Source organism: Rhamphochromis longiceps, linkage group LG1, assembly GCF_057381845.1.
Source record: "Rhamphochromis longiceps isolate RC_006_pf linkage group LG1, R_longiceps_female_GT1.1, whole genome shotgun sequence".
In the NCBI taxonomy this organism is placed as follows: Eukaryota; Metazoa; Chordata; class Actinopteri; order Cichliformes; family Cichlidae; genus Rhamphochromis; species Rhamphochromis longiceps.
This window is the reverse complement of record NC_140557.1, coordinates 28,174,742-28,188,402: the sequence shown is the minus strand read 5'-3', so window position 1 is coordinate 28,188,402 and position 13,661 is coordinate 28,174,742. Positions and strand designations below refer to the sequence as shown.

The 13,661-nt window shown below is 40.1% G+C and overlaps 2 protein-coding genes across 2 annotated transcripts; both read left to right on the top strand.

Annotated features, from left to right (window-relative positions):
- The first annotated feature begins 78 nt into the window (after window positions 1-78).
- On the top strand, window positions 79-4,992 carry LOC146678883 (coiled-coil domain-containing protein 42 homolog). Its single transcript, XM_085411576.1, has 7 exons — window positions 79-847; window positions 954-1,059; window positions 2,570-2,662; window positions 2,740-2,931; window positions 3,300-3,521; window positions 3,624-3,782; window positions 3,878-4,992. Exons 1-7 carry the CDS (start codon window positions 810-812, stop codon window positions 3,995-3,997), a joined length of 930 nt encoding a protein of 309 aa, XP_085267702.1. The 5' UTR covers window positions 79-809; the 3' UTR covers window positions 3,998-4,992.
- A 788-nt stretch (window positions 4,993-5,780) lies between these two features.
- On the top strand, window positions 5,781-12,253 carry ildr1a (immunoglobulin-like domain containing receptor 1a). The gene is made up of 10 exons (XM_085404375.1): window positions 5,781-6,045; window positions 6,675-6,845; window positions 7,309-7,458; window positions 7,818-7,937; window positions 8,089-8,235; window positions 8,573-8,695; window positions 8,811-8,992; window positions 9,901-10,527; window positions 10,672-10,812; window positions 10,849-12,253. The coding sequence occupies exons 1-9, from the start codon at window positions 6,000-6,002 to the stop codon at window positions 10,708-10,710; spliced, it is 1,605 nt and encodes a 534-aa protein (XP_085260501.1). The 5' UTR covers window positions 5,781-5,999; the 3' UTR covers window positions 10,711-10,812; window positions 10,849-12,253.
- Window positions 12,254-13,661: the final 1,408 nt, after the last annotated feature.

Here is a 13,661-nt window from a genome sequence, read left to right as displayed (position 1 = left end):
AATGTTCCCCTTCATGTCTAATTCTTTCTGATAAAGACTTAAAAAGAAAAAGACTTACTTAAAAGTGGCCGTGTAGCACGTTTACATTACTGTTGCACTTTTACCCAAGTGAAAGATTTGGATACAATTTGTAATTACTTAAGATATTAATAGGAAGGAAATAATTCACTTTTTGAGCTATTATTCTGTGAGTTTATGTGAGCTCCTTCACTGCATGCTTGTGATGGGAGGGTTCAGTGACCACTCACAGCCTGTGAAATGTCAGGAATGCTGTTGAGCAACTCTCATCTGTAATGAAGCATGGCTGCAAAGGAATATGACATCAACATACGCCATAGATGGATCTTAAAGGTTTGGTGTGGATGGAAGTAATTAGCTACCAACTGTTTCTGGTCAAAAATCTTATGGCAATCAGTGGACTGTTTGGTTACTGTCAGTTAATTCTGATTAAACTGCAGATGTAGGTTAAACAAGTGGTAAACACCTAGAAATCTACCTGTTTAATCAATAGCATTTCTGTTATTTAGTCAACAATTTAATTACAAATGTTTAAGTATTCAATGTAAATGATTGCAGGTTTCCATTTGTATGATATAAAATGAAATGCACAAAAATGGTGCAGTTTTCTACGGGTCTCGGCTGCAGCACCAACTTTAGCCGCTGCCGCGGAGACCTGCGCCTTTACAGGTTCCCAGAACTGTTACCATAGAAACGCTACAGAGTCGTGAGTCTTCTGCAGGAAGGAGAGTAAAACTTGGAGACCGTACGGTTTACTCTGGCTGAAATTTGAAAAGACAACACATAAAGTCATGTTCTCGCAGCTAACGCCTGAGGAGTCGGCTTCACGGTGAGTTTGTGTGCTGCTTCTTCCCGTCCGAGCGAGTGAAGCCCAGCCAACATCAATCTGAGCGGTCAGTGCTGCTAACTTTCTGCCGCTGCTTGTGTGTGAACAGGATGTGGACAGCAGCGGGACGCGACAGTAGCTATGTCCTCGTAGAGCTACAAGTATTACAGCGAGAGCAGGAAGAGCTCAAAGCTAAGTACGAGGAAAGCAAACAGGTGCGGAATTATTTCTCGAGACGCGAGGCAGTCACTTCTCGCGATAGCTGAACGATCAGTCTGAAGGGTAGCGTGAACTTTACCAACGCACTGTAACTACTGAATGTTTAAGTATTTCTTATCTTAAAAACGAACAAATGTATTTAAGTTTCATCAAAGAATTAAGAGCACTTTATTGGGAGCATCTATTAATTCCTAAACAATTATCTAAACAGCCAGTTATCTGCCACTTAAAGGCAGTGGCAGGGCTGTCCCATCATTCAGTGTTGTTAACAATAAAATCTAAATAATAAATAAAATCTATTTGCTGTAAAAGTGTATGACTATATTATATGATATATCAGGAACTATTCATATAAATGCCATAATCTTTAAAAGAATTAAGGGATCATTCATTGCAGTACAACACTAATGAATTTAAACGTCTATGCAGCTTGCAGGTGGTGGTCACAGGCCATTGCTCTCTCTTTATTCCTGAGAGATTTTTCTGTACATTTAGTTTTTGCTAGTGTCCTTGTCAGTAGTGGTTGCATGAGACGGTTCCTTCTTCAGCCCACTGGAGGAGCTGTATGTGCCCCCCCCCAAAGAAAAAAAGAAGCCTATTGCCTCCCAGCACAGTCTTAGTAGTAGAGATAATAGGAGATTGGCTATGCCAGAGGGCTGTAGAAGGGCATCAACCCAGCTGGGCACCAGCATCTGCACTTTTAAGTAGGAACAGGAGGAGCACTGCTAAAGCCCTTCAAAATGACCTCCAGTATGCTACTTGTGCATGTTTCTGAACAAACTATCAGAATCAGACTCCATGAGGGAGGCATGAGGGACCCACCTCGTTTAGGGGGACCAACTGGATTGAAATTCACAAATAGTATGAATGCATCTTCACACTATCATGCACCCACTGCCAAACCAGTCATGCTGGTTGATGTTGCAGGCAGCATAACATTTGCCATAGTGTCTCCAGACTCTTTAACGTGTGTAAAATATGCTCAGTGTGAATCAGTGCCAGTTTTGGTGTTTCCTGACAAGAACAGAGGTCTGTGGTCACCACCTGCAAAACCATTCCCTTTTTGGAGACATGTCTTATTTGTGCCTCTCCAGTGTACCTGTTGTCACTTTCATTTGGGCTAAAGCAGGTGAAATTGATTCACATTGGTTTATGCTTCCTAACTGGACAGATGGAGATCGTTAAGTTTGTGTTTTACTCTAATGATCAAATGTTTGTCTTAATTGTTTTAAACAGTGCAACTTAATGTACAGTAACTAATTTTATAAGCACTTGATATGTTTTGTATACAAATATCTTAATTTTGCTACCCATGCTCATAATTTCAGAGGGAAGAAGAAGAGTAGGACAGCATAAGAATTCAGATTTGCAAGTAAAATATAAGTATCTCTAAACTGTACTTTCATTACAGCCCAGAACTGCGACATGCTTGTCTTCTTGTAGCAAAAGTCTCATACAAATTTTGGCATAATTTTTTTTTTAACCCTATTATGTGGGTTTATGTAGGTGTTGGAGAGTTTGCAACAGCGTGAAGAGGAGTTGCACAAGAAGATAAAGGAAATGCAAGACCTGCATTTAAGCTTTGACATGTATCACAAGGTATGACAGGAGATCACGTTACATGCTATAAATGTTATGGGAGGAACAAAAAAGTAAGGCCCTCAATCTGCTTCTAGGATGAAGAAGCTAATCGAGCAATCGAGAAAGCAGAGCAGGAGAGACAAAGGGTGCTTCAAAAAGAGGCGGAGATAGAGAGGCTGAAGGAGCAGTTGGCCAAACTGACTGAGGAGAAACAGGAGCTCGAGCATCAGGTGAAGAGACACTCTGTGTACAGAGATCTCTTGGAGCAGCTGCTCAAAATAACTAAGGTACTGTAGCTTTTGAATACAAGTATTACAATAAATGTGACAAATATTATTCTCAATTCAGTACATCATCTGATGCTTTAATGCCTGTTTTTAACATATATGGATAAAGTGAGATATTTGACTGTCTCATAAAAAATATCAGCTCAATTTGAATGTGATGGATATGGATTTATGGGATTTGCAAATCACGGCATTCAGTTTGTATTTGCATTTTACAGTCCGTCCCATCTTTTTTGGGATTTGGGGTAACGATTGCTGATGATAGCAGTGGATTTGTTTCAGATCGCAGGCAAACTCTGGCATGTTTGAAATAGATGGTAATTTGCTTTTCGGGCTACATCCTTAATGAGAGTGTAATTGTGTTGCAGTTTAAAGATGTGGCAGCGCTCACGGATCATTTAGAGAGTCTCCTCCACTTCAGATGCCAGCTCTCTGAGAGGGAGAGTAAGGCACAGGAGCAGGCTGACGAGCAGAGAAAAGCACTGCTGACACTGGAGCAACAGCACAACCTGCTGTTGCTGCAGAGGAACAACCAGCTGTCTCAGCTCCAGACCAAGCTGGAGAAAACTCACTCTGAAGGTCTAATATGGGTATGACACATAATCCTGGATCAAAATCCCAGCTTCAGTGCTAAGACGGCCTTAGATGTTGGCGTCTTCTGAATGAACTCTGGTTGTCCTGTGTTCATGCAGGAGAAGAAATGGAATAACATACAGGAAACGGCTGCCAGGAAAACACTGAAGCTGGGACAGATTAAGATGGCAATTTTAAATCTGTATGAAATGACTGGTGGCCAGGTAGGAGGAGAGGAAGGTGTGGATGTGAATGACACTGAGAAACAGCTGGAGCAGGTGTGTACCTTCACAGAGCAGAGACGGTGAGCAGCTGACAGTGAAACATTAAAATGAAGATTGTAACACACACCCCCCCACTGTCTTTTCCTTAGGTCAAGCAGTTCTTCGAGGACCAGACGGACATAGTGCAACAATATCAGCCTCACTCACAAAGGCGTAACAATGATCAGGGAAAACAGAAAAGCAAAAAACCCACAAATAAAGAAATATGAACAGACTGTCTTATGAAATTATTTGTACACTGGATCTGTTTAAATATTGTTATTACTATTTTTTATCTAAAGTCTATTTGTGTGTTTATGATTTGAATGAATTAACTGAAGTTGAAATAAGTACTGTAATGTGTAAGTGCTTACGGCTTTAAAATGTAATTCGCTGACTCAACTTCAGAAATGAATTCAGCAAACACTGACGAACATGAACTGCAATCAGCAGCTGCTTTGCGTTTACTGTATATTTATGTACTGTCAGGATTAAAGTAATAAGGGGGCACATAAAACTAGCAGGCCTGTGCCAGAACTGAGCAACTTTCCATCTAACTACAAACGCACAACAAACACTTGTAGTAGGCTACACACATAATGAGTTAATTGGTCAGTACGACAGTCATTTAGCTTCTTATGTGATCTTAATCCAATAAATTAATAACAACAACTTTATTTATATAGCACACTTAAAGACCAAGGGTACACCAAAGTGCTTCACAATAGTACAGCAGATTAAAACATGAATAATTAAAGACCATTAGCAATGTACCGAGTATGCTAGCGGGTCAATGGCACTAATTGGGCAAGAATAAAAGTTAAATAAAGAGTAAATATCACATCATAATCAATAGACACACATGGATATCAAGTGAAGAGATATATATAATGGTAAGCACATAAATGAAGATGGTATAGGAGTATTAACTAACTGGAAAAGCAAGGTTAAATAAGTGAGTTTTTAGTCATGATTTAAATGTTTGGATGGAGTCGGACGCACAAATAGCAATGGGAAGGTTGTTCCACAAATTAGAAGCAACCAGGGCAAATGCACGGTCACCTCTGGTCTTAAGCCGAGATCTAGGCTGTACCAAGAGTAATTGGGTTGATGATCTTAGGGCTCTCCCAGGGGTGTATGGTCTACGGAGTTCAATGAGATAGCTAGGCGCTATATTGTTTATGATTGTAAAGGTAAGCAGCAATATTTTAAATTCAACATGGTATTTGACAGGGAGCCAGTGCAAATCATTAGTTAACTTGTAACTTGGAAATAATGACACTTGTTTAATCCCTGACACCTACTAATAAACATGTCAGTGCACAACTCATGAACCCAGTGAATTGTTCCAGTTTCACTTACTTGGTTAATTAGACCTGTTTCCACTTGGAAGTTGGAATAGAAGAAATTATGATGCTGATCATTCAGAACAGTTAAGCTACAATAGTTTTACACAAGCGCAGTTGGTAAGTATACTTGAATATGAACATACCAAAGAGGTTGGATCTGTGTGTGGTTATATGAGTGTAATTTGTTTTCACTAAAACACAGATTATTATTGTTGAGGTTTTTATGAAAGACTAGAAGACTTTGATTAGTCTAGGAAACAAAGGCATGAAGAGCAAAGCCCAGCTTCAGTTTTTCCCTCCCCTGTATTATTCATTCATGAGTCACACAGCTGTTTTGAAGGGATTTCGAAAAACATTTCCTAACACCTGGAAGAGCAAATATTTGCTTAACAGGAATAAGCTGAACATATTTTTTCCTAATCCAGGGATGGTTTCTCTCCAGCCCAGTCAAAAGATTGAATCTAGAGTTCAGAACACATTTGTCACAGTGTCATACAAACAAAATACTCCTACAGCCAGAGAAAATCAGATAAGATCAGTGAGATGTTACAGGTAGTATCTGTTTATGCGCTTGCAAATGATCGTGGCATTTTCCTGCTTTATACCTGCCTACGCCACAGGAAAGCTCACCTGTTTCGGGGTGGAGCCATAGATGAGCTCAGTCTCAGGGATCAGCTACAAACATTGGCTAATCTTCAGTGGCACTCGTAGGCGGAAACAATGAGCAGTTTTGGTTAGGCCAAAGTGAAGCTAGAAACTCGTGTTTTGTGGAGTTTTTTGTGGTTATTTTTTTTATTTTTTTTTAATCTTGGGAGTGTTGCCTCTCTGTTTGTATTTGGAGCCGAAGGTTTTGGGGTGAGGGGGTTTGTACCCTTTGGTAATCATGGAGAGACTTCCTGTCGCTGTCGTACTGCTGTCGCTTCTGAAAGGTAATTTTTTTTTTTTTACATGTTAGCTTCATGTTTGTGTAAAAACAAGTGTACTAAACCAGTTTATCAAGAAAATGTTAAAAAAAAAACACTTACAAAAATGAACATCAGTTTAAGTATCGGTCACATGACACAGGTGTTTACATGAAGCAATCAAACATGACCGTCTTGTTTCATAGTTGGTTAAGCAAATTATGTGTTACTCGTCTTTATAACCGATTTAAACATTTGTCTGTCGGAGATTATTAATATTTGGGTCACTTTAGAGATACTTGGGACCCTGACCATTGAGTCACTCTTTAAAGTTAAGCCAACGATTTTCTTTATTTCCACTCTGGAAAGAGTCACTGCGCTATGCGCACACTTAGATGAACTCATCGGGTTTCATTCCACCTTTTCAGTGTTTGTTTGGTAGTTTCACAGTAGGCCACTTCCTGTGTCTTTGTCTGTGCCACCTGTTTTTCTGGTCCTGCTACTTTGACATTAACTCCTTGGCTCATAGTAGCTCTCACTCATTGTCTCCTTTCCTCTATTCTTCTTCCTGGACTTTTGCTGATAAATAATGTAACCTAATGGATCATTGTATAATACTATATGTGGTTAACTCTCTGTCTGTTGTCTTTCTGCAGTGTCAGTATGCGTTCAGGTGATCGTTCCCTACACGCAGTACAGCACGCTTATGTTTGCCAAAGTGGTCCTCCGCTGCGACTACTCCACCTCTGCAAACCCCCAAAACGTTATTCTCACATGGACTTTCAAGTCTTTCTGCATGGACCCTGTACTGCAGTATTACTCCACAGGTACAAAAGCAACTGTCACCTGAGGGGTGGGGGGTGCCGCCACAGAGTGGGATTAAAGTGCCAAAAAACTTTCGGCAACGGTGACAAAGATGGAAATCTATGTAGATGTAGATTTAAATGCATATACATTTCTGTGCATTTCTGCCCTCTGCATTAATTTGATCTAATTCTTGGGGTTTCTTTTTTGTTTGTTTGTTTTTTTTCAATCAGTTCTTTATTTTATTTTTTTTACTCTCACCTCACTTGGTGTGGTGCTTCCTACTGCACACATTTCATTTTTGCTATTCCCAAGGCTGCAATGAACAATTTCAATAAGAATAATAATTTCATCTATGATCATTTGTGGGTTGTACCTGATGATCTTGTCTTTTGTGAACCACCAGTTTTATCCCAAACAGCCAGTAACATGTTTTGGCCAGTTGTCAGTCTTTGCACTATCAAGCTTTTACATCTGGTTTTGCAGCATACCAGGCTCAACTACAGTTAGGACAAGATCCATCAAATGACTGTCCAGACCGTGACCGGACAATACGCACTGTGGTCCAGAAAACAGGAAGCAACCAGCCTATACTGGGAACAGAGTACCAGGAACGGAAGATTTCCGTCCAAAACCGTGAGTTCACCCCAAGATGAGCCTAAATGTGATTTGTTTTGTTTTTTTGGGGGTTTTGTTTTTTGTTTTTTAAGCTGAAGCACCTGTATAAATCTTTTAAATAGATGCTTGGTACAATATGAATTGGTAGTTTTGTTCAAATAACTGTGAACTTTTTTTTTTTGGTTGTTCTTCCTTCATTTTCATTATGTGATCATTTTTGCAGAAATAAAGGATTAATAGTATGTTATCCTGATGGCCTTTTAATTTGTAGAGATGGAAGTGAATTGACGAATGCTGTCCAGTTCTTTGAGCTTCTGAAATTAGGGCACAACAGAGGAAGTTGAATTTATTCATGTATGTTTGCATTGTCTGGACAGAGGCAGATCTGGTGATCAATGAGGTGATGTGGTGGGACAACGGGGTGTATATCTGCAATGTTAATGCTCCTGGAGACACCAGTGGGATCACTTCCAAAGAAGTCAAACTCATTGTCTACAGTAAGAAAGAAAATATGAATGCATAAGATTAAACACAGCAGAAGCTGCAGCTTCTGTTAATGTTATTAATGCTGTAACATACGCAAAAACCTAGTCTGCTTCTTAAGACACAGAACACAGAGCGTCTCCCTTTTTCTTCGTCTTCCTACAGACTGGTTGACTGTGTTGCTCATCATCATCGGTGCCCTCCTTCTCATCCTGCTCTTATGCATCTGCTGCTGCCAGTGCTGCCCTCAGATATGCTGCTGCTATGTCCGCTGTCCCTGCTGCCCACAAAGGTGCTGCTGTCCTGAGAAAGGTAAAAGCTTTCATTTAAGGGCGCTTCAACAACAGAAGTCAAGGAATAAGGCAGTTTGGGAGTTGAGGAGGAAAAAACCCAAGCATGAAGGAAGGAAGAATATTTCATTGCCTGTATATCTAGTGAATGTTTGATTGCTGTTTCCATTGCTCCACTCAGTTTGGTCATTAACAGATCCTTTCTGCAGGCCTTCATTTGTGTTTGAAAGTACCTATTGCTAATAGCCTTAGTGAAATCAAACATGTGACCTTATCATGCTGCAAATAAAAAGCCCATATACTTTGAGATAGCCTCACTGAATCTGTACATACTAGAAATTGTTGTTCTCACGTTTTAGCTGTGATGCAGCATCGTATGGTGAAGCAGGCTCAGAAGGCCATGAATCCTTGGTTAGGAGGACAACCAATATATGCACCACTGAGCTCCACCCCCAGCCAGATGAACCCAATGCTCTACGCTGGTACATGCACACATTAATCTGCACATATTAAAGTGTCAGACTTAAATAGGTTATAATTTGCTGTTTCCTTAAATTTTCTAAATGCTTTTTTTTTTCTTTTCTTTTTTGTCTTCAGGGTCTGTTGCAGGAAGCAGCATCCCTTTAAAGACTATGCCTCTCCCTCCTCCTCAGTCTTCAGCTTACAGCATGCCCCCTCCCAGTGTCCAAGGTAACCGCACGCCAGCCAATAACAATCACATGCTCAACTACCTGGAGAACCAAGTGAGGGGGTTGGAAATGACCAGTCCTCTTCTACAGGTATGTTCCCACGACTTTTAATGTAAACAAAAACACATTTGTTGGTTTACAGCAGGGGTGGACAACTCCAGGCCTCGAGGGCCTGGAGTTGTCCTTGAACCAACACAGCTGATTTAAATGGCTAAACTAGCTCCTGCAGTTCTCCAGAGGCCTGGTAACAAACTAATCATGTGATTCAGGTGTGTTGACCCAAGGTGAGATCTAAAACCTGCAGGACACCGGCCCTCGGGGCCTGGAATTGCCCACCCCTGGTTTACAGGCAACAATCTGTGAATTGTAATGGCTCCTATGCTTCATGGCCTACTACGTCATGGGCGTTGCACTTGTTTGAATACTTTTGCTTTCTGTATCGTTTTTTTTTTTAGCTAACACAAGTCAGTTGCGACGACTTTTTATGACTTATGTCTGACTGATGTCATCAGAGAATTAAAGTGTGACCGTTTCAGACGGGCTCATCAAACCCACAGTGAAGAGAGAGCTTTTTGCTTAGTTTTAAACACGTCTTTCACTTTTTATGTCAAGAATGCATATAGTTAGAGACATCCAGACTTGACACAACACGTTAATCACAGCATTGTGTTAGAAAATTAAATATTACACTTTAGAAGGTCACAACTGACTTGGTGTCTTCAGCCTCGCAATTTTAGTTTCCTCAGGAAACAAAAGTTCTTAAAATGGTGGAACATTTTCTGCTTTTCTAAACCTGAAGTTCCCTGTAGTGGTTCACTTCATTTCTGAGGCTTATCATATTGACAATAAGTGTCTGATATATATTTTTTAATTTATTTTAATGATGCAATTACCATAACAGTATATACTCTATTTGTAGCATTGAACCTGGGCACAGTTTTCGTTTTGTTTTTAAGTTTTAGTTATATTTATTTCTTCTTATCTCTCTCTTCTTTCAGTCTCAGCCACCCCCCCCACTTCACACCCAGCACTATGCACCTCCTGCCCAGCACTATGCGCCTCCTTCCCGCCACATGCCCGTCAATGTCCCATTTTCACCAGGCCCCCCCAGCATGATCTCTGCCCTCAACGATGGCCCAGCAGAGCGTCGTGTCATTACGCTTCCGCCAATAAGGGAGTCGCAGTTAGGTAGAGTTCCACCTCCTGCGTCCAAGACCCGGCCACCGAGTTCCAGCGAGAGCAGCCGCAGTGGCTACACTCGTCGCGACGAGCAAGGGGGAGCGGGCAGACGTTACCCGTCACCTACCAGATCTAGAGGTATTCCCCGGAGCTACAGCGAGGAGTCCCTGGATGGGCGGGGTCGCAGCCGGGCACGAGAAGGCATGGACCGCCCTCGATCCCGTTCCAGGGATGACTTGTTTGACAGCAGGTCCAGAGGGAATTACTCTCCCCCAGCAGCACGACACTCGAGGAGAGGGTCCTGGAGCTCAGATGAGGGAAGCAGCAGAAGAGGGGCGGTGGGAGGTGCAAGGAGAGGAGGTGGAGGCTGGTCCGATAAACCTCCCAGTTACACAGAGTACGAGCCGGGACAGAAACCAGGAGCACGAAGAAATGATTATTACTCTGTAAGGAATACTTTGCTTTAGTTTGCAAACTTGCAAGTACACCAATGCACTTGTATCACACATTTCTCAAACATGCAGTCACTATTATAAATAAAACCTCTGTTTGCTAGTGCAGTGAATCTAAAGTTAGTATGTCTCTCTCAGGACAAGGCGTCTCGCAGTGGCAACAGCATCGTCATCTGAGCCCTCCATCTGCGAAACACACTGACCTCTGTTTCAGAGAGCAAGCCAACTCATTAGCCTGTTGTCTGGCTCTGGGTAAACCCTTTATATGCCCATATATATATATATATATATATATATATATATATATATATATTTTTTTTTTTTAATCTGTGAAACGACTAACTCTTTGTACATCTGATGAAGGACATAAACTCTGAGATTGAAAAATCCAGATATTCGTCATGCTTTCCCCTCATACAGGTGGATAGAGGTCAAATGGCTCATGAGAGAAGGGAAACCTTTTAAATTAAATTAAACCAAATGATGATTGTAACTCTGAAGAAATTGTGGTAATACTCCCCTCGGCTGGTTTGTTAGTCTAAAGAAATTATTCAGAAGGAAATTTGGACTAAAAGCTTGTTGCGTTTTTTGTTTTTTTGTGCTGAAGCTCTATTTATTTGGTAGTTAATTCTTATAAGGGATAAAGTCATGAAACAAACGCTACAAGGTGCAAAAGAAAAGTCTCTCAGGGTGAGTAAGCATTTTTGTTTTTGTTACATTATAATTTATAGTTTAAACCACATCAATATGATTACATTTTATGCTTTTGTTAAATCACAAAATATTGCTTTCACATCTCCATAATGTCTTTAGTGTCTTTTGTATTTGCTATATTTTAAAAGAAAATGCATACATTACTTGGCTATGGTTAGAAAATGCATGTGTACATAACTTGTATCTCGTTGATACTAGGAGTAAATTAGTCATACAGTCAGTGGAGTGACGGACCTTTTTGATTCATTCACTGTTATTACAAGCTATTTTTTTCTCTTTTTAAAAAACTGTACAGTTACTTTGTCATAGTACTTCAATAAGTCTTTGACATCTGGGGTACAACGTACCTGTGAGTTGCTCTTCTTCCTGTTTGACCTTTGAGCAACTTGATAGTCGCACATGTTGTGTCGATAATCTTTGCGATATTCCACATGTAGAGAGAAATCATCAAAGTAGGTTGCCATATCTTATCACACTGCCACTGTTTTCTTGACAGCCATAGTTTTTAATATTCTGAACTATTTGCATATCTAAATATAGCCTAAAATGCAAAAGCAATATCAAAGTATGTATCCAAAAACTATAAATTATCAGACATCGACTATACACCCCAAACCCCAAAACGATTCACAGTAGAACTGTAAAATAAAGCCTAAATATGATGCAAATTAAAGCTGATGGCAGGACAGTTTATGTAAAGGTCAAGGTGTTGCAGGAGAATTATAGTTTTGGGGTGGTTTTTTTTTTTTGTTTGTTTTTTTTTTGTTTGGTGGCTTTTCACATACTGGCAAAGCAAGTCAGTTGTTTTTGCGCTTTAATGTAGTTTTTTTTTTTTTTTTTGTCTTAATGTCATTTTCAGCTGGGTTTTTTTTCTTTTTCTGTTATGGTGCTTTTATTTTTTTAATTTTTTTTTTAAATGAAACTGTTTTCTGTAAAGTCATTGTACAAACCTACTTCCCAAAAATTGGGAACCTGTGTAAAATGTAAATAAAAATGAGAATGTAAGAATTTGGAAATCTCAAAAGTTTTTATTTTATTCAAAACAGAACACAGAAAATGTGAAATGTTTAAACTAGGACACTTCACCATTTCATGGAAAACATGAGCTCATTGTCAATTTGATGGCAGCAGTTCATCTCAGAAGTGCTGGGACAGGGGCAACAAAAAACTGAAAGTAACTCGCACTAAAAAGAAACAACTGGAAGAACAGCTAATTAGGTTATTTGGCAAAAAGGACAGTAGCAAAGTTAAATGTAAAATAATATGTATTTTTCTCAGATTTAAAAGTGCATGAGGTTTTGTTTTGTTTTTTTCTTCTTCCGGTTTACACTGTCTTTGTTGAAAGTGCACATGATGGAGCTGAACTGAGAAACCAGACGCTAATTATACCTGCTTCTGTTAATGAGGCAAACACAAACAGCACTTCTGAATGCACTATCATTATCACTGTTTCAGCAGCATGCCCTAATGCAGCCACACAGTGGTTTCTCAAATACTGTTTATCACTTGATGCTCTTGTTGTACACTTACCAGCCAATTTACCAGTTACGTCTGGCTAGTAATGGGTTGAATCCCCTTGTGACTTCAGAGCTGACTTAAATCTTCATAGCATATATTCAGAAAGGAGCTAGAAACATTCCTCTGAGAGTTTGCTCCATACTGACATGACAGGATCACACAGTTGCTGCAGCTTTGTTAGCTGCTCATCTAAGATGAGACTCTTTTGTTCTACCCCCTCCAACAGGTGCTCTACTGGATTGAGATCTTTTGACTGTGAAGGAGTACAGATAACTCATTTTCATGTTCAGTAAACTAATTTCAGATGATTTGAACTTTGTGACATGACACGTTGTCCTGCTGCAAACAGCCATTAGAAGATTGGCATTGTGGGGTCATAAAAGAACGAACATGGTCACAAACAATACTCAGGCAAGCTGTAGTATTTAAACAATGCTGAGTCCAAGAGGTCCAAAGTGTGCCAAGAAAATATCCTACACCACTAGACCATTATTAGCCTGAAGCACTGATGCAAAGAAGAATGGATTTATGTTTCATGTTGTTTATGCTAAATTCTCCTAACATTTAGTTGTCTCTGCAGAAATTCAAAACAAAACAAAAACTTCAGACCAGGCAACAATTTTACAATCTTCTCTTGTCCAGTTTTGGTGAGCCTTAGTGAACTGTAGCCTCAATTACCTGTTCTTAGCTGACAGGGGTGGTACCAGGTGTGATCTTCTACTGCTGTGTACAGGCAGAAGACCACACCTGGTGATGCAGAGATGCTCTTCTGCATACCTTGGTTGGAACAACTGGCTCTTTCAACCATTGTTGTCTCCTCAAAGCAGTCTGGCCATTCTCCTCTGACATCAACAAGGCATTTTCACCCAGAGAACTGCTGGTCACTGGATATTTTC